We start from the raw sequence: 20,504 nt of genomic DNA, 5'->3' as shown, positions 1-20,504 counted from the left end.
ATGAAAAATCTATACAGTCCGTCGTACTTCTGCACACTGAGTGAATTATTCATCAGTTCTGTTCAAATGACACCAGTCAGTGGTTTACTGTCAACTGAAAAATGTATTCGTTCTTTCAACAGAAACCACTTCTCTGTGTTTTAAATGCCTGAGATATTAATTCATTCTTCTGAGTGGAAGGAGTCTGTTGTACTTCCATTGATTAAACTACACCGGTAGTCTACAATTGGGGACACATGCCCCTCAGAGGATAACCGCTACCCACAGGGGCAAGTGAAGATATGTAGGGTGGTACGAAATGTTAAATTAACTACTATAAAGGGTGAACCAGAACTGCGACAAACTTACAGAAGTGGCCAAGTGGATCAAATGCAAGGCAAAAATATCTAGTAAACGTGGACTGTAAACTGCTTAAGAGCTGTGAGCAATTCTTCAGTAGCGAAGATGAACAAGAGCTCGTAGATCTAAAAGTATGCGTTTTAGAGCCCATGTTTACTGAATTTTTTTTCTCGGGTCGATCCATACTACCACCTCTGGAAGTTTATCTGACCTCTGCTTCATCTTGTAGATATTTATTTCATTATGTACTGAACTGACTAATAATTCCTTTCTTCATTTACACCTGATTAATATATTGATGGGGATTAATTTGTTCCCGATGCAGTTAATGCTTTGATGTATTGTAGGAGGTAGAAAGTTCAGTGTTTAAATGTCCCTTAGGAGTAGTGAAGATGATACAAACATTTCCAAATTATAGTGATCGCTTGCATACCTTTTTACTAAAAAGTTGGGATGTTTGCGTAAATTAACAATCATTTGCATTTATTAGAAAAAATGGTTCAAATGGCTCTAAGCACTATGGGACTTAACATGTGAGATCATCAGTCCCCTAGACTTAGACCTACTTAAACCTAACTAACCTAAGGACATCACACACATCCATGCCTGAGGCAGCATTCGAACCTGCGACCGTAGCAGCAGCGCGGTTCCGGACTGAAGCGCCTAGAACCGCTCGGCCACAACGCCCGGCACATTTATTTGTTCATTTTCTTCTGTGGGAGCTGATTGTATTATGCAGAAAATTACGTTACCGGCTACATATACACAGATCATACCTAGACGCACAAACGTGTTTATCTTTTACAGCCTCTGAAAAAAGTAGGTGTAGTATTTCATGGACATGAAAAAGTACTGTTCACGTTCACATACAGGTATTTCAATTTCACAGTTAACTCCATTCCTAGCCAACGCTGCGGATAGTGTGTAGCTAAGTTCGCACTCCCTCCGGAACGGTACGAACGACGGATACACCCGTCTTACTAACAGTGCATTGTATTCTGAGTGGAAACAATCGGTTGGTTTGACGTTGTTAAATCATTAATGTTGATTGCACTCTGTTGTCGCCTGGTGTCACTGGTACTTTCTTTCCGACATTTGCTTTTTATTTAGTAGCAATAAGTAATTATTTACATAATAGTGAACTTTGCGTCTGGATCAAAATTCCAAAACTCTCAGTCGCGTGGGATTTTTTTTTTTTTTTTTTTTTTTTTTTTTTTTTTTTTTTTTTTGTAATAGAAAAATTGATACATGTTCCGGTCGCCACAATCTCTAGAAAGCAAATTCCCTTCCATGGTGTTATGGACAATTATGGAATATTTATTTTTCCAAGCTGTGGATAACTCAGTCCATGCAATATGTGGCACCATTAATAGCCTTGTCATTTGCTACCAGTACGTCTCTGGCGTCGTGGCTATCGCCAAGCTGTTTGATGTTTTATTGTGTTCTCCACAGCAACACATTGTATTCACCTCTCCAGGCAGTACTTGCCTTGTAGTTCCACACTTGTTGTCCGAGACTCCAATGTAAAGTTAGTCCAGAGCTTTCTGTACAGGAAAAGGCAGGTGGAGAATGTTATGTAACTCTTCTCCTCCGACCGAGAAGGAGAATTACATTGGCAAAGAAAATTATTCATATTTGGAAACGAGGGTCCGTGGACTAGTACTCGGTTGCTGGAATTAGCAGGCTCGTAGTTCTTAATTCGCGACCGTGTGAATTTATTGCAGGTGTGCCAAATTCATTCCGCTTAGACGTCGGTCTTCGTAATGAAATAGTAACTATAGGCTCTGGAAAAGTTGGCTACCGTTAGTAGCGATCTGCCTGAGACTTGTACATATCATGCAGATGGCTAATGGCTGCTAATTGTTCGGCTTCATGCCATTATTCTGGAAAAAGCATTACAGATACTTACAGGAACCCTAAGATCGGTCAGCTGTGAAAATGGTGATAATTAGTTTTACGATAAATACACGTACATCATTCCCAGTTACTGAAATTATTATTATCCAAAAATCACAAATGCTTATACAAGCACTGGCCAAGGCACGAGAAAGAAGTCTAGCAGAAGAAGAAGAAAAGAGTGTTTATTAAAGTCAAGTGACGTAAAACTTACAAAAATTCGGAGATAATATTTTGTTGATTTTACTGCAATTACTGCTATATACACTAAGTTTGAATTCTTTGGCCATGTGCATAAAAAAACGTTGAATTACAGATAAGCATTTATAGTACAAAAAACTTAGAACGTCAAGAATCATTAGACATACATAGGAAAAGAAATCGATGCGTCGGCACAAGACCAGACAGTAATTGTTCTTTCTTTAAATGATGGCATGTTGATTCAGCGCCCTCAATCCTTGAAGTATTTCGGCTTATCTTTTTCCCTTTCAGTGTGGTGTTCGGACTAAGAGACTGGCGTGAAACGAAGACTGTTCGCGCGATACCCGTTTAGTGTGCCTCTGCTTTGTTGTTCGCTTCTGTCAGTATCATCTTCCACCTTCACAACTGCCCGTATTAGGTGCTAACATGTCAGCGAGATGGTATACATAGCTGGTCGACTAGGGTTGTATAAAAACAATAAAGAGGCGCCTCGTTTCATTTAGGACTAAATCAACGTACAAGCTGTGACAGTCACGAAAAAGTTTTCAGTGACTGATATTTGCTTTATTACAATTCAAATCTTGGATCACAATGTTTATTTGTAGTCAGGCTATTAATTTCGGTCGCTAACGAGCATCTTCAGACCTGAATAGAAATGTGTTGCACATTTATAATGAAACTCGTTTCCATTCAGGTCTGAAGATGGTCATTACAGACCGAAATTCATAACCTGGCTACAAATAACCATCGTGAGCCAAGGGTGGAATTGTAATAAAGTAAGTCAGCGTACCCTATGGTGCACTCGACCATAAAGAATGGAGAAGTAGAGGGTGAAGAGGCAGAGTTCAGATCAGGCGGCTAAGGTGACATGAGACAGCTGGAACCCCACTTTTCATCATCATCATCATCATTTAAGACTGATGATGCCTTTCAGCGTTCAGTCTGGAGCATAGTCCCCCTTATAAATTTCCTCCATGATCCCCTATTCAGTGCTAGCATTGATGCCTCTTCTGCTGTTAAGCCTATCACTTCAAAATCATTCTTAACCGAATCCAGGTACCTTCTCCTTGGTCTACCCCGACTCCTCCTACCCTCTACTGCTGAACCCATGAGTCACTTGGGTAACCTTGCTTCTCCCATGCGTGTAACTTGACCCCACCATCTAAGCCTGTTCGCCCTGACTGCTACATCTACAGAGTTCATTCCCAGTTTTTCTTTGATATCCTCATTGTGGACACCCTCCTGCCATTGTTCCCATCTACTAGTACCTGCAATCATCGTAGCTACTTTCATATCCGTAACCTCAACCTTATTGATAAGGTAACCTGAATCCACCCAGCTTTCGCTCCCATACAACAAAGTTGGTCGAAAGATTGAACGGTGCACAGATAACTTAGTCTTGGTACTGACTTCCTTCTTGCAGAAGAGAGTAGATCGTAGCTGAGCGCTCACTGCATTAGCTTTGCTACACCTCGCTTCCAGTTCTTTCACTATGTTGCCATCCTGTGGGAATATGCATCCTATGTACTTGAAACCGTCCACCTGTTCTAACTTTGTTCCTCCTATTTGGCACTAAGTCCGTTTATATCTCTTTCCCACTGACATTCCTTTCGTTTTGGAGATGCTAATCTTCATACCATAGTCCTTACATTTCTGATCTGTCATCCGCATATGCGAGACTGCTTATTTTGTGTTCACATATCTTAATCTCACCCAGAGAGTCTATTGTTTTCAACATACGATCCATAAATAATATGAACAACAGTGGAGACAGGTTGCAGCCTTGTCTTACCCCTGAAACTACTCTGAACCATGAACTCAATTTACCGTCAACTCTAACTGCTGCCTGACTATCTATGTAAAGACCTGTAATTGCTTGCAAAAGTTTGCCTCCGATTCCATAATCTCGTAGAACAGACAATAACTTCCTTCTAGGAACCCGGTCATATGCCTTTTCTAGATCTATAAAGCATAGATACAATTCTCTGTTCCACTCTTAACACTTCTCCATTATTTGTCGTAAGCTAAAGATCTGGTCCTGACAACCTCTAAGAGGCCTAAACCCACACTGATTTTCATCCAGTTTGTCCTCAACTAACACTCGCACTTTCCTTTCAACAATTCCTGAGTAGATTTTACCCACAACGCTGATTAAAGAGCTACCTCTGTAGTTGTTACGATCTTTTCTGTTTCCATGTTTAAAGATTGGTGTGATTACTGCTTTCGTCCGGTCTGATGGAACCTGTCCCGACTCCCACGCCATTTCAATTATCCTGTGTAGCCATTTAAGACCTGACATTCCACTGTATTTGATGAGTTCCGACTTAATTTCATCCACCCCAGCCGCTTTATTCCATTGCAATATACTGACCATTTTCTCCACTTCCTCAAATGTGATCCTATTTCCATCATCATTCCTATCCCATTGTACATCGAAATCTGAAACATTACTCATCGTATTTTCACATTGAGCAACTCTTCAAAATATTCCCTCCATCTGCCCAAGGCATCAACAGGATTCACCAGCAGTTTTCCTGACCTGTCCATAATACTTGTCATTTCCTTCTTACCTCCCTTTCGAAGACTGCTAATTACACTCCAGAATGGTTTTCCAGCAGCTTGACCCAAAGTCTCCAACCTGTTTCCAAAGTCTTCCCAAGATTTCTTCTTGGATGCTGCAATTATCTGTTTGGCTTTGTTTCTTTCTTCAACATACCTTTCTCTGTCTACCTGAGTTCTAGTATGTAGCCATTTTTGATACGCCATCTTTTTCCTTTTACAGGCTGCCTTGACAGTGTCATTCAATCAAGCTGTTTGCTTCATCCTACCTTTACACACTACTGTTCCAAGACATTCTTTAGCCACTTCTAGTACTGTGTCCCTGTACCTTGTCCATTCCTTTTCCAATGACTGTAATTGCCAACATTCAACTAACTGGTACCTTTCTGAGATCACTGTTATGTACTTGTGCCTGATTTCCTTATCCTGAAGTTTCTTCACTCTTATCCTCCTACATATGGACCTGACCTGCTGCACTTTCGGCCTCACAATACCAATTTCACTGCAGATTAAATAGTGATCAGTGTCATCAAAGAATCCCCTGAATACACGTGTGTCCCTCACAGCCTTCCTGAACTCCTGACCTATTATTATCTAGTCTATGACAGATCTGGTTCCCTTGCCTTCCCAAGTATACCGGTGAATGTTCTTATGTTTAAAAAATGAGTTTGTGATTACTAAGCCCATACCGGCACAGAAATCCAAGAGTTGTTTCCCGTTCCTGTTGGCCTCCATATACTCTCCAAATTTACCCATAAACTTTTCATAACCTTCTGTTCGATTTCCAATCCTGGCATTAAAATCACCCCTGAGCAGAACGCTGTCCTTGTCCTTTACTCTAACAACTATGTCACTGAGTGCGTCACAAAAACTATCCATCTTATCTTGATCTGTCCCTTCACAGTGCGAATATACTGACACAATCCTAATTTTCTTCTTAGACACTGTCAAATCTATCCACATCAGTCGTTCGTTTACATATCTTACTGCAACTACGCTGGATTCCATTTCTTTCCTGATGTAAAGCCCTACACCTCATTGTGCTATTCCTGCGCTGACTCCTGACAGGTAAACCTTGTATTCTGCCACTTCCTCTTCTTTCTCACCCCTTACCCGAATGTCACTAACATCTAAAACGTCCAACCCCATCTTACTTGCAGCCTCTGCCAACTCTACCTTCTTCCCAGAGTAGCCCCCATTGATATTAATAGCTCCCCATCTCGTTACCATTCGTTTGCCGAGTCGTATCTTAGGAGTCCCTGGTTTGTCAATTGGAGGTGGGGCTCCGTCACCTCCAAAGGTCCGAGGCATTTTGCTCTGATTGTTGCCAGCATCATATTTAAAGTACCAGGGAAGCAGGTTGCTAGCCTTACTTGCCCCGGGTCCCATTGGGTTTTACCCCTAACGGTTGAGGGACTAACCGGTGGATTTGGTAGTCTTTGCCGTCTGAGCACAAAGGTGACCACGACTCAGAATATTTTCGAGATGCCCAGCCTTATTCCAATGTAACTGGTATCCTGACTGTCAGGACCACCAGGTTTTAAATAAACGCTCTCGAATTTTTTGTGCTCCGATAGGGGAATTTTTCCTCTGTTTATTACATGGTTGAGCCATCGCTTACAAAAATAAAGTCGATTCTTGTTGCTTTCGAAAGTTCGCTTACTAGGTAAACATGAGCGACCCTAAGTCGAAAGGAAGTAGGTGTTCGATCTCTAAGCCCTGTCTTTGCTTGAAGGGTTCGTGAAGAGACTGCACAATATGTCTCCCATTCCCATGTACGTCAGTGTGATTGCAGCCGGATGTGTCTGACGTAAAAGCACGCCGTGTCCCAGGGAACAAGACAACGTAATCCACTCCAGCGCAAGCGTGACGCGGAAAGACGTGACAAAAGTTGTCCATTGTGTGAGGACACTGCATCCGCAGATGGAGCGTACACAGGGCGATTCCTTGATGATATTGCAAACTTTCAGGGATGATGGAGAAGGGTAAACGAATCAATTTTAGGTGAGGGTCACTGGTCCGGAAACGACCGAGCCGAAAGTTAAAAGCGAAGATCGTTCTGATACGTCTGAAACTGGTGTGCTGCACCCGTCTATCAATCATCTACACCAGGGGTCTCCAAACATTTTAGTCCGCGGGCCACGCTGACTCCTCCACAAAGTCATAAGGGCCAAGATTTACCTAGTGCGATTAAAGCACCCTAGCACTGCATGACCACCGTAATGTAAGGCTAAAGGAAAGATGAAATCGCAAATATCTAAGGTTGTGGGAATAGCTAACACTGAAACGAACTACGATTTTTATTTAATTAGATAATTTTGATTGGTGGACGTACCTGACCGAAATTATGCGTATTTTATTCTGGCGAATTTCACCGACAAAAAAGTATGTCACTGCACACTCTTCACGAAAGCGTCCTGCAAAGTTAACGAAATCTCAAAATCATTGTTAGCAACACTATAACTGCAAGATGTAGAGGCAGACAAAGTCAAGGCATTGTTATTTCAAGCGGCGCAACAATAAGTTTAGTTATATAGTCTTGTAGCGGGTAGCAGAGCCCGAGCATATATTTGATAGTTCTGTTGCGTGATTGTGTCCGACAATGTCGCAGTATGTTGGTCGCGATAGGCCTCGAGACTCAATTGTTGGCAGTATAGGTACCACCCCAAATACGAGGTGCATTCAAGTTCTAAGGCCTCCGATTTTTTTTCTATGGACTGGAAAGAGATAGAAACATGCGCATTGTTTTAAAATCAGGCCGCGTTCATTGTCAATACGTTCCAGAGATGGCAGCACCGTACGGCAGATGGAATTTTACCGTCAGCGGCGAGAATGAGAACTGTTTTAAATACTTAAAATGGCGACGTTTTCCTTACTTGAACAGCATGCAATCATTCGTATTCTGAATTTGCGTGGTGTGAAACCAATTGAAATTCACCGACAGTTGAAGGAGACATGTGGTGATGGAGTTATGGATGTGTCGAAAGTGCGTTCGTGGGTGTGACAGTTTAATGAAGGCAGAACATCGTGTGACAACAAACCGAAAGAACCTCGGTCTCGCACAAGCCGGTCTGACGACATGATCGAGAAACTGGAGAGAACTGTTTTGGGGGATCGCCGAATGACTGTTGAACAGATCGCCTCCAGAGTTGGCATTTCTGTGGATTCTGTGCACACAATCCTGCATGACGACCTGAAAATGCGAAAAGTGTCATCCAGGTGGGTGCCACGAATGCTGACGGACAACCACACGGCTGCCCGTGTGGCATGTTGCCAAGCAATGTTGACGTGCAACGACAGCATAAATGGGACTTTCTTTTCGTCGGTTGTGACAATGGATGTGACGTGGATGCCATTTTTCAATCCAGAAACAAAGCGTCAGTCAGCTCAATGGAAGCACACAGATTCACCACCACCAAAAAAATTTCGGGTAACCGCCAGTGCTGAAAAAATGATGGTGTCCATGTTCTGGGACAGTGAGGGCGTAACCTTACCCATTGCATTCCAAAGGGCACTACGGTAACAGGTGCATCCTACGAAAATGTTTTGAAGAACAAATTCCTTCCTGCATTGCAACAAAAACGTCCGGGAAGGGCTGCGCATGTGCTGTTTCACCAAGACAACGCACCCGCACATCGAGCTAACGTTACGCAACAGTTTCTTCGTGATAACAACTTTGAAGTGATTCCTCATGCTCCCTACTCACCTGACCTGGCTCCTAGTGACTTTTGGCTTTTTCCAACAATGAAAGACACTCTCCGTGGCCGCACATTCACCAGCCGTGCTGCTATTGCAGTGGTCAAAACAGACTCCTAAAGAAGCCTTCGCCGCTGCCATGGAATCATGGCGTCAGCGTTGTGAAAAATGTGTACGTCTGCAGGGCGATTACGTCGAGAAGTAACGCCAGTTTCATCGATTTCGGGTGAGTAGTTAGATCTGCAGTGATAAGCCAAAACATTTTGACCGCTGCCCACCGCGACGTTGGATGCCGTCTGGTGGTATGGTGGCGTTGCGGGCACGTGACGGTGTAACAAAAGTATGTAAGCGTGGTCTAGGCGCTAGTCTGGAACCGCGCGACCGCTACGGTCGCAGGTTCGAATCTTGCCTCGGGCACGGATGTGTGTGATGTCCTTCGGTTAGTTAGGTTAAGTAGTTCTAAGTTCTATGGGACTGATGACCTCAGAAGTTAAGTTCTATAGTGCTCAGAGCCATTTGAACCATGTAAGTGTGGCAGACACGAACGGGGGGTCAGCCTAGCAAAGATACGGGCCGCGAATGCGGAAATCAAAGCGACTTTGCCTGTGAACGAGTATCTCGAAAACGGCGAAGCTGATCGAATGTTCACGTGCTACTGTCGTGAGCAATTACGGAAAGACGTATAAATACGCTCAATCTATCACTAGGCGCTAAACGGTTGGACGTCCACAACTCTTCGCAGAATGTGGGGTTTGGAGGCTTGTCTGCTCTGCAGAATGCAATAGAGGTTGATCTCTGGCATCTCAGCCGAAGAGCACTATGCTGGTGCTCACCTAAGTGTTTCGGAAAACACCATTCATCGTATGTTGTTCAATGTGGAGCTCCACAGCGAGCCACCCTTACGTGTTCACATGTTTGCCCAACGACATCGTCAGTGGGAACGGGACCATCCGGCTTCAACCGTCAAACAATGGAAACGTCTGGGCTCTTCGAATTAGTCACATTTTTGCTACCCAAGGTAGACTGTCGTCTCCGCAAACGCGACTCGAAATTTGTAGCACGCCATGGACGCAGGCTGTCCCGAGCAGTACTATTCTGTGGGGTACAATCTCCTGTGCTTGCGTTGGACCTGTGGTAGTAATCGAAAACAAGCAGACAGCTGCGAACCACCTGCATCCATTAGTGCTTGAAGTCTTCCCCGACGGCGATGTCATATTCCAGCAGTGTAATTTCCGTGTCTCGGAGGCAGGATCGTGCTACAGTCGTGTGAGGAGTATTATAGTGAACCCACGTTGACGTCTGGGCGACTAAATTCGCCTGATGTAAATTCTGTCGAACCCATCTGGGTCGTTATCGGGAGTCATCACCACGTACGTAAATCAGCGGCCCATTATTTATGCGAATTACATGAACTGCGCTTAGACATAGGCCACATACCTCCACAAACTTACCAACAAACTGACACGCAGTATTAGCAATGTATTTCGTTCCAGAGATGGACAAACAATCTATTAAATAGTTTGTAATTACAAGGTTCATATGGCTCTGAGCACTATCAGACTTAACATCTGAGGTCATCGGTTCCCTAGAACGTAGAACTACTTAAACCTAACTAACCTAAGGACATCACACACATCCATGCCCGAGACAGGATTCGAACCTGCGACTGTAGCAGTCGCGCGGTTCCGGACTGAAGCGCCTAGAACCACACGTCCACCGAGGCCGCCTAATTACAAGGAAGAGCGTCCGTTTTTGTTTGTAATTCATACAAATCTACTGTTTTATTTCGATCTTTATGAAATTTTTGCAGACTTTAAAGATAAAAGGACTATCACTGTCTGCATAATGTTTCGTAGTATGAGTAGAAAAGAATTATGTAATATACAGGGTGGAGAAAAATTCGTGCACTCGGACTCCGGAGCGCGATTCCTCGCTTACTACCGATACAAAACTGTCTGCCACAAAATTTCGCCCTGCGCATATTTGGGGCAGTTCTCAAAAAATTGCAGTCAGATACTTCTCGCAAAATGTAACAGATGACGCAGCTAATGACCTTTCCATACTAGCGGAGACGTATTCGTACGTCGCATTCCGTTGACGCCGAGTAATTCAAATATAGTATGGCCTGCGACTTAAAGCGACTGAAGTTTCCGATGCAGCTTGCGTTCGCTGCGAGTATCAAAAAGGTACAGGGCCATTCACCTAGCGTGGCAGATATTGTTTATTTACACGTCAAGTTACGTAGGACCAAATTGAGAAGCAAATCTCCAAGGTCATGGAACATGTCAGTACATGAAATTACAAAAAGTAATAACAGATAAAAATACAGTGTGTACATGAAGTCCGGGAACCCTTCCAATTATTTATTGCACAAGAACTAAACATTGTACAGATGTCATGCATATTGCATTTTGCAGAGGAACTCTGAAAGGTGTTTTTTTTTATTTTTTTTACAAGCTTTCGATATTCGTACCTCGAGTGACCCGGCAGACATCAGTATGGTAATCGAATTCTTGCCATACCCGTTCCAGCACGGCATCGTCGACTGTGGCAGTCGCTTCCTGTATTCTCTGCCCGAGCTCTGCTACATCACGTGGTAGAGGCGGTGCATACACCAGATCTTTAATGTGTCCCCACAGAAAAAAGTCACACGGAGTGAGACCTGGTGATCGGGGAGGCCATTTCATGAAACAGCTGTCCCTTTCTGTAGCACGGCCGATCCATCGATGCGGTAGCTCAGTGTTCAGGTACCCACGAACTTCACGATTAAAATGGGGTGGAGCCCCATCCTGCTGAAAGAGGAACGGAGAGTCCGACTGCATTTCAGGCATCGGCCATTGCTGCAACGTGTCCGAGTAGGAATACACAGTGACAGTACTCTCGCGAAGTGCTGTCGCACCTGAACTCGCCATGTTTGCGACTAGCGCTGACTATCGGCAAATTACCAAACTACGCTGTCGTGGTATACATGGAAAAAAAAAACTTTCAGGGTTTCTCTTCAAAATGACATATGTATGATATCTGTACAGTGTTTGGTTCTTGTGCAATAAAGAACTGAAAGTGTTCCCGAACTCCCGAACTATATGTACGCCCTGTAAACGTTTATGAACCCGAAAATAGTCAGTCCATAAGTTTAAGTAAAATCAATCAACAATACAACAAGAATCAGCTTAATTTTTCAAGGAACTCCTCGACAGAATAGGAGGAGTGGCCCATGAGGAAACTCTTCAGTTACGATTTGAAAGCGCTTTGATTACTGATAAGATTTTTGAATTGGAGTGGTAGCTTATTGAGAATGGATGCAGCAATATACTGCAAACCTTTGTGCACAAGAGTTAAGGAAGTCCGATCCAAATGCAGGTTTGAATTCTTGGCGAGTATTAACCGAGTGAAAGCTGCTTATTCTTGGGAATAAGCTAATATTGTTAACAATGAATGACAGTAAGGAATAAATACGAGGGTGAGTCAAATGAAAACCTTAGATATTTTTTAAAATTTTATTTATTGTGCAAAAGTGGTACGAAGCTGTATCACTTTTCAACATAATCTCTCCCACGCTCAATGCAAGTCCTGCAGCGCTTACAAAGTGCATAAATTCCTTAAAAAAAAATTCTTTTGGTAGTCCGCGCAACCACTCATGCACCGCATGGCGTACATCTTCATCAGAACGGAACTTCTTTCCTCCCATTTCGTCTTTGAGTGGTCCAAACATATGGAAATCACTTGGGGCAAGGTCTCGTGAGTATGGTGGATGAGGGAGACACTGAAAATGCAGGTCTGTAATTGCTGAAACTGTTGTACGGGCAGTGTGGGGGCCCTGAATTGTCATGTTTCAAAAGGTCACCTGCTGAAAGGAATCCACGTCACTTTCATTTGACTGCAGGCCGCAGATGATTTTTTAGGAGATCTGTGTATGATGCACTGGTGACAGTGGTCCCTCTAGGCATGTATTGGTCCAAAATGACGCCTTTTTCGTCCCAAAAGAGTGTCAGATTAACTTTCCCTGGTGATGGTTCTGTTCGAAACTTCTTTGGTTTTGGTGATGAGGAATGGCGCCATTCCTTGCTCGTTCCCTTCGTTTCCGATTGGTGGAAGTGAACCCAGGTTTCGTCTCCAGTAACGATTCTTTCAAGGAAGCCATCACGTTCTCGTTCAAAGCGCCGAAGGAGTTCTTCACAAGCATCAACACGTCGTTCTCTCATTTCAGGAGTAAGCTGCCGTGGCACCCGTCTTGCAGACACTTTGTGAAACTGGAGCACATCATGCACAATGTGGTGTGCTGACCCATGACTAATCTGCATACATGCTGCAATGTCATTCAGTGTCACTCGGCGGTTTTCCTTGACTATGGCTTCAACTGCTGCAATGTTCTGTGCAGTCACAACTCGTTATGCCTGACCTGGACGAGGAGCATCTTCCACTGAAGTCACACTACTTGCTAACTTCCAACTCCATTCGTAGACTTGCTGCTGTGACGAACATGCATCACCGTACTGAACCTTCATTCGTCGATGAATTTCAATAGGTTTCACACCATAGCTACGCAAAAATCGAATAACAGAACGCTGTTCTTCGCTGGTGCAAGTAGCAAGCGGAGCGGCCATATTTATACTGATACTGCGACGGTATGTGTGCATCTGCACTATGCTGCCACCTACAGGCCATTGTGCACGCTGTTTGTAGCACGCTTACCAACTTAGAGGATATTGTTGTTGTTGTGGTCTTCAGTCCTGAGACTGGTTTGATGCAGCTCTCCATGCTACTCTATCCTGTGCAAGCTTCTTCATCTCCCAGTACCTACTGCAGTCTACATCCGTCTGAATCTGCTTAGTGTATTCATCTCTTGGTCTCCCTCTACGATTTTTACCCTCCACGCTGCCCTCCAGTACTAAATTGGTGATCCCTCGATGTCTCAGAATATGTCCTACCAACCGATCCCTTCTTCTACTCAGGTTGTGCCACAAACTCATCTTCTCCCCGATTCTACTCAGTACCTCCTCATTAGTTATGTGATCTACCCATCTAATCTTAAGCATTCTTCTGTAGCACCACATTTCGAAAGCTTCTATTCTCCTCCTGTCCGAAATATTTATCGTCCATGTTTCACTTCCATACATGGATACACTCCATACAAATACTTTCAGAAACGACTTCCTGACACTTAAATCTATACTCGATGTTAACAAATTTCTCTTCTTCAGAAACTCTTTCCTTGCCATTGGCAGTCTACATTTTATATCCTCTCTACTTCGACCATCATCAGTTATTTTGCTCTCCAAATAGCAAAACTCATTTACTACTTCAAGTGTCTCATTTCCTAATCTAATTCCCTCAGCATCACCCGGCTTAATTCGACTACATTCCATTATCCTCGTGCTTACAGGATAACGGCGCGAAATTTCGATTTGTTATTACAAATTTAAGGTTTTCTTCTCACTCACCCCCGTATATTGAGAGGCTAATGTCAAGATACCCAGACTCGTGAACAGGCGTCGACAAGAGGTTAAACACCACGGATAACGCCGGACACTGCAGCTAGTTACGGGTAAAATCCACTCAACGGAATGAATTGATGGATTTCGAACAACTGATTGAATAGATTGTTCTCATTTGTTCCTCTCAGTAGCCATGAGCAAAATAGTGGTCCTGAGTGGAGCCGAGAAGAGGTCCGGCATTTCACGACGCGCCCTTTGTTGGCACAGGGAAGGAAACTGAGGAGAACGTTTCGGACCCGTAGAGCGGGTCGCGTCATCAGAGAGTAGAGTGTGTGTCCGTTCGACCGTCCCGTGGGAGCGCTGCGACGCGCTCGCGGACCCCTCGTTCTTCGGCCGGAGCCTCGTGTCCCCCGGGGCAGCCGTGTGCTGGCGACACCGCACGCGCGCCGCCGCCCGGCCAGCCCTGTGTGACGCAGGGCGGAGGGCTAAAAGCATTGCCCTGTCCGCCGCGAGGCGCGCGCGCTGAATAGCGGATGAGTCCGGGACGCGCCGTATAGCGTACTCCGCCCAGGCCAGGGGGCGCGCCGGCCCGACGCTGCACCACAATAGGCGCAGACATTACTGCTCGCACTCGGAGCGGCGTCTGCTACCATTTTACAGCACCTGAAGCGTTCAGCGCCGCGCGTTAACTCGCCGCGTGAGGCGATCAAGAAAGACAGGTCGTGGCGCGTACGTCACAGCACGTGACACTTCAGGTCTTACGAGTGCCAGCAGCCGTGTCCGGGGAGGAGCGAGTAACTACACTCATGTTTATAAATTAAGCATAAGTGTGGATGTGGTGCTACACAATGTGGCACTACACAAAACTGGCGCTAATAGCATAGGCACATAGGGAATGCACACGACACGAATCTGTAAGTCCACGGCATTGGTGATATGTTGAGAAAACCGTCCCAAAACACATGTGCTACTAAACGCCACTGTTTCCTGCTCATATACCCCGACATCAATATGGGATATTATCACCATGCACACGTACACAGGTCGCACGACGGGCCGACATACTCTGGACCAGGTGGTCGAGCAGCTGCTCCCATTCTTGCACCAGTGCCTGTCTGAGCTCCTGAAGTGTCGTAGGGGTTTGAAGACGTGCAGCGATACGTAGACTGAGAGCAACCCATATGTGCTGGATGGTGTTTAGGTCTGGAGAACAAGTAGGCCACTCCAGTCACCTGATATCTTCTGTTTCAAGGTACTCCTTCACGGTGGCAGCTCGGTGGGGCTGTGCGTTATCATCCATCAGGAGGAAGGTGGGACCCACTGCACACCTGAAAAGGCGGACATACTGGTGCAAAATGACGTCCCGATGCACCTGATCTGTTACAGTTCCTCGCTTCCCACGCCCGGGTTCCCGGGTTCGATTCCCGGCGGGGTCAGGGATTTTCTCCGCCTCGTGATGGCTGGGTGTTGTGTGATGTCCTTAGGTTAGTTAGGTTTAAGTAGTTCTAAGTTCTAGGGGACCGATGACCATAGATGTTAAGTCCCATAGTGCTCAGAGCCATTTGAACCATTTGTTACAGTTCCTCTGTCAAAGACATGCAGGGGTGTACGTGCATCAATTGTAATCACACCCCACACCATCAAACCACGACCTCCATGCAGGTCCCTTTCAAGGACATTAAGGGGTTGTTATCTGGTTCCTGGTTCACGCCAGATGAGAACCCGGCGAGAATCACAGTTCAGACTATACTTGGACTCGTCCGTGAACATAACATGGGACCACTGTTCCAATGACCATGTACTATGTTCTTGACACTAGGCTTTACGGGCTCTCCTGTGACTAGGGGTCAGTGGAATGCACCTTGCAGGTCCCTGGGCGAATAAACCATGTCTGTTCAGTCGTCTGTAGATTGTGTGTCTGGAGACAACTGTTCCAGTGGCTGCGATAAGGTTCCGAGCAAAGCTACCCCTGCAGTACTCAGTGACCATCCGCGGGCACTGATAGTGAGATATCGGTCGTCTTATGGTGTTTTACGCTGTGGACGTCCCGTACTGTAGCGCCTGGACACGTTTGCTGTCTGCTGGAATCGTTGCCATAATCTTGAGATCACAGTTTGTGCCACACGGTGGGCCCGTGCTACGATCTGCTGTGTTTGACCAGCCTCCAGTCGCTCTTGTATTCTACCCCTCATAATGTCATCAATATGTGTCCTTTGAGTCATTTCCAACAAACTGTCACCATTAGCACATCTGAAAACGTCTGCACACTTAGTCGCTGCACCGTACTCTGACGTGCACCAACACACCTCTCCGTATGTGGACTGCTGCCAGCGCCACCGTGCGACAACCGCAGGTCAGATGCACCGCATGGTCATACCCCGAGGTGATTTAAACCCGCAAACCGCCCATCAGAGCGTGTTTCACCATACATCAGCATTATCCTTAATTAATGAGCATGAGTGTACTTCAGACGAGTTTAATAGTTCTTGACTGCGTGTTCAATACATACGAGCTCTCGACAGCACGCGACAAAATTAAGACTTTCATTGGGTACCTTATATTACGTATTCCATCAGAATTCACGTTGGTATGCAGAATGTACTTACATGAGTCTGGCGACATACCATCTGACTTCGGGAAAAATATCATCCACACAATTCCGAAAACTGCGAGAGCTGGCAAGTGCGAGAACTACCGCAGAATCAGCTTAACAGCTCGTGCATTCAAGAACAATATACTGGGTGATCAGAAAGTCATTATAAATTTGAAAACTTAATAAACCACGGAATAATTTAGATAGAGAGGTAAAAATTGACACATATGCTTGGAATGACATGGGGTTTTATTAGAACAAAAAGAAAACCAAAGTCCACAAAATGTCCGACAGATGGCGCTGGACAGCAAAACGTCAGTGACTACGCTTGACAATCGTGTATAAAAGGAGCTGTAATGAGTGAGAGAATCAGATGCGCCAGCAGCCGCAGCATGTTGACGTTACCTGGAAAGGCACTTTTAGTGAAGCTGTATTACCAGAATAGGGAATGTGCTAGTCCAGCGTTACGATCCTATCGCCATAGGAAGGGGATTCGAGCGGGTAGAGGTCCGTTGACAAATGCAGCTGTGGCGAGAATGATTTCGAAATTCGAAGCCACGGGTTGTTTAGGCGATAGACCCCGTAGTGGCCGACGGAGCACAAGGCGTAATGCTGCTGAGACAGTTCAGGAAGAAATGGAGACTGTAGCGGGTTCGTCTATGCACGGGGAAGACAGCGCTCGTGCAGTTGCACGTCGCACCGGCATTCCATACACTGCTGTTTGGTTGGCACTTAGGCGTAACCTCCGATGCTATCCGTACAAAATCCATCGGCGTCAGGAACTGTTACCTGGCGATTTATTGAAGCGGAGGGCATTTGCGGTGTGGGCGTTTCAAAAGATGGCGGAAGATGACGATTGGTTGAGTAACGTGTTGTGGAACGACGAAGCTCAATTAACGCTCCGAGGGTCTGTCAACGCCCACAACTGCAGAATTTGGGCTACCGAAAATCCTAGAACTGTCGTGGAAACTCCACTGCACGACGAGAAAGTCACGGTATGTGCTGGATTTAGCACATCTACCGTTATCGGGCCTTTTTTCTTCGAGGAAATGCGTGATTCTGGTTTTGTAACTGCTACCGTGACGGGTGAGAGATACGCCGATATGTTACAGAATCGCATCAACCCCAGCGTGGCTGATAAACACCTGCTGGAACGTACGATGTTTATGCAGGATGGCGCTCCACCACATATTGCTAGACGCGTGAAAGATCTCTTGCGTGCGTCGTTTGGTGATGGTCGTGTGCTCAGCCGCCACTTTCGTCATACTTGGCCTCCCAGGTCCCCAAACCTCAGTCCGTGCGATTATTGGCTTTGGGGCTACCTGAAGTCGCAAGTGTATCGTGAACGAGCGACATCTCTAGGGATGCTGAAAGACAACATCTGACGCCAATGCCTCACCATAACTCCGGACATGCTTTACAGTGCTGTTCACAACATTATTCCTAGACTACAGCTATTGTTGAGGAATGATGGTGGACATAGTGAGCATTTCCTGTAAAGAACATCATATTTGCTTTGTCTTACTTTGCTATGCTAATTATTGCTATCCTGATCAGATGAAGCGTCATCTGGCGGACATTTTTTGAACTATTGTATTTTTTTGGTTCTAATAAAACCCCATGTAATTCCAACCATGTGTGTCAATTTGTACCTCTCTATCTACATTACTCCGTGATGTATTCAGTTTTCAAATTTATACTGACTTTTTGGTCACCCGGTACATAAGTGACCGGATCCTGTGCTGGATGCACTTTATTACTGACACTCGCAAATAACGTGATAGGCATAACCTTCTGAAGAAGGGAATTGAGTGCCCGAAACCGGTCAAGAAATTAAATTTATTTTATGTAACTGTTTGCTTATTATGTTTTTATATTCAGAAGGGTATTCGTTGCTATACATGAGTCAGCTCCACGTTGCTTGTGTGTCGTAGCTGTAACGAGATTGGGAGTGAGGGAAAGAGGGAGGGAGGGATGGATGGACGGATGGATGTCACAAAAGCTGTTGCTGACTTGCTGCACCTGTTGGCCAGAGTACGTCTCCAGAAGCGCAGTCCAGCATGTCGAAACTAAAGGCTGGTTCGCTTGAATCGGAGCAAGATGCAATCTCCATATTATTCATATTAAATGCAAGTAATAATTAATTTTTGCTTCAATTGCTATTTGATTCTGATGTTCTGTACCACGTATATGTGTTGCTAGGCACGAATCTATCCAATTATTATTTACACCAGACTACATTTAGTGTCATTACCTCAGGTTATAGTCTCACATAACCTGACAAAACTGATTACTTAGTTTTGTTTAAAACCCTGTTTGTTAAGTTATGAGTGATTGAAAATTCTACTACAGTGCGTAATTGGAAAAGATTTGAGGTGATGTACACGTTTGATAATGATGACACCACCCACTGGGAAGATAAGACAGCCATACCTTCTAGTAACATTCTTTGATTTTTATGAAACTAATTAATTTAAGAGATAGTTAATGTTAAAAGTTCAAATATATCTAGGTCTTCTATTGTAGATTTACCCATTGCGCTTGGTTGATTCCAACTTCTACCACCATGATTTTGCCGCTTAAAATTTCCTGCATCGAATGACATCCTTCACTAAATAATTAAGCCATTAATTGAGAATTGTACAAAATTGGCAGAGGTGATTATCAAACGAAATATGGCGCATGTACTTGTAAATGGGTTATTCCCAGCGCGGACGGATGACATGTTTCCACGAGCATTCGTGTTTTCCTAAACGGCGACATAGTTTGCAAACAAGATTAGTATTATAACATATAGTCAGTCTGAATTACAAAAAACCAAACGTAACCGTTATTCAAACCAAAATGTAGTTTATCAAATCGCACCATGTTCATAACCCATGATTATACGGCTTGTTTTTAATTAACGTTTAAAAATCTGCGAAGAGACGTAAGTGACGAAGTGTCAGAAAATATCCCAAAAGTGGATGACAAATGTTGAGCATGTGATGTCAGCATATGATGTACCTCGCCGTACGTGCAGCGGTTGACCCTATCGGCCTGCCGCACCTGATAAACCCAACACGAGTCACGTATTCACGTCGGTGTGGCTCCCACCCTAAGCTCGCGACTTTAGCGCGCGGGGCTCAGGTTTCGAGTCTTGCGTGCGGCAGCCTGTTATTTTCTCTGCATTAGACAATAACGTGTTTACATTGAGGTAAGCTTGTATGTACCGGTGCAAGTGAGAAGCCTTCACGTGTGTGTATTATCGTAAGTACAAACCCGGGAATGTGAACAGAGAACCTAAATGTGCTACCGAGCTCAAAGCCATATCACTTACACGAAATTGAATGGAATGTCGTGTGTGTGTGTGTGTGTGTGTGTGTGTGTGTGTGTGTGTGTGTAAACCGATCTCATATGTACCTCGCCGTACGTGCAGCGGTTGACCAAATAAATAAGCAAAGCCGACCTGTATAAGAATGTAGCCCGAAACACACGAAAATTTCTGCACTGGTGCCGGCCGAAGTGGCCGAGGGGTTCTAGGCGCTGCAGCCTGGAACCGCGAGACCGCTACGTTCGCAGGTTCGAATCCTGCCTCGGGCATGGGTGTGTGTGATGTCCTTAGGTTAGTTAGGTTTAAGTAGTTCTTAGTTCTAGGGGACTGATGACCTCAGCAGTTAAGTCCCATAGTGCTCAGAGCCATTTGAACCATTTTTTTCTGCACAGACATATGGCCCTGGTAAAATAAAGAAACTGGCAGAACCTACATTGCTCAAAGAAACGAAACAATCACGTGTTATGAATGT

The 20,504-nt window shown here is 44.8% G+C and overlaps 1 protein-coding gene across 1 annotated transcript in view; it reads right to left on the bottom strand.

Annotated features, from left to right (window-relative positions):
• The window catches only part of LOC126456116 (major royal jelly protein 5-like), a 72,857-nt gene extending 58,112 nt beyond the window's left edge, over positions 1 to 14,745 (bottom strand). Inside the window, exon 1 of the mRNA XM_050091873.1 lies at positions 14,472 to 14,745. Coding sequence (XP_049947830.1) covers positions 14,472 to 14,745 — 274 coding nt within the window. The remainder of the gene's footprint in view (positions 1 to 14,471) is intronic.
• Between the last annotated feature and the right edge of the window lie 5,759 nt (positions 14,746 to 20,504).

This window comes from Schistocerca serialis, chromosome 1 (genome assembly GCF_023864345.2).
Source record: "Schistocerca serialis cubense isolate TAMUIC-IGC-003099 chromosome 1, iqSchSeri2.2, whole genome shotgun sequence".
Taxonomy (NCBI): Eukaryota; Metazoa; Arthropoda; class Insecta; order Orthoptera; family Acrididae; genus Schistocerca; species Schistocerca serialis.
The sequence above is the reverse complement of the archived record's forward strand: the minus strand, read 5'-3'. Positions and strand labels throughout refer to the sequence as shown.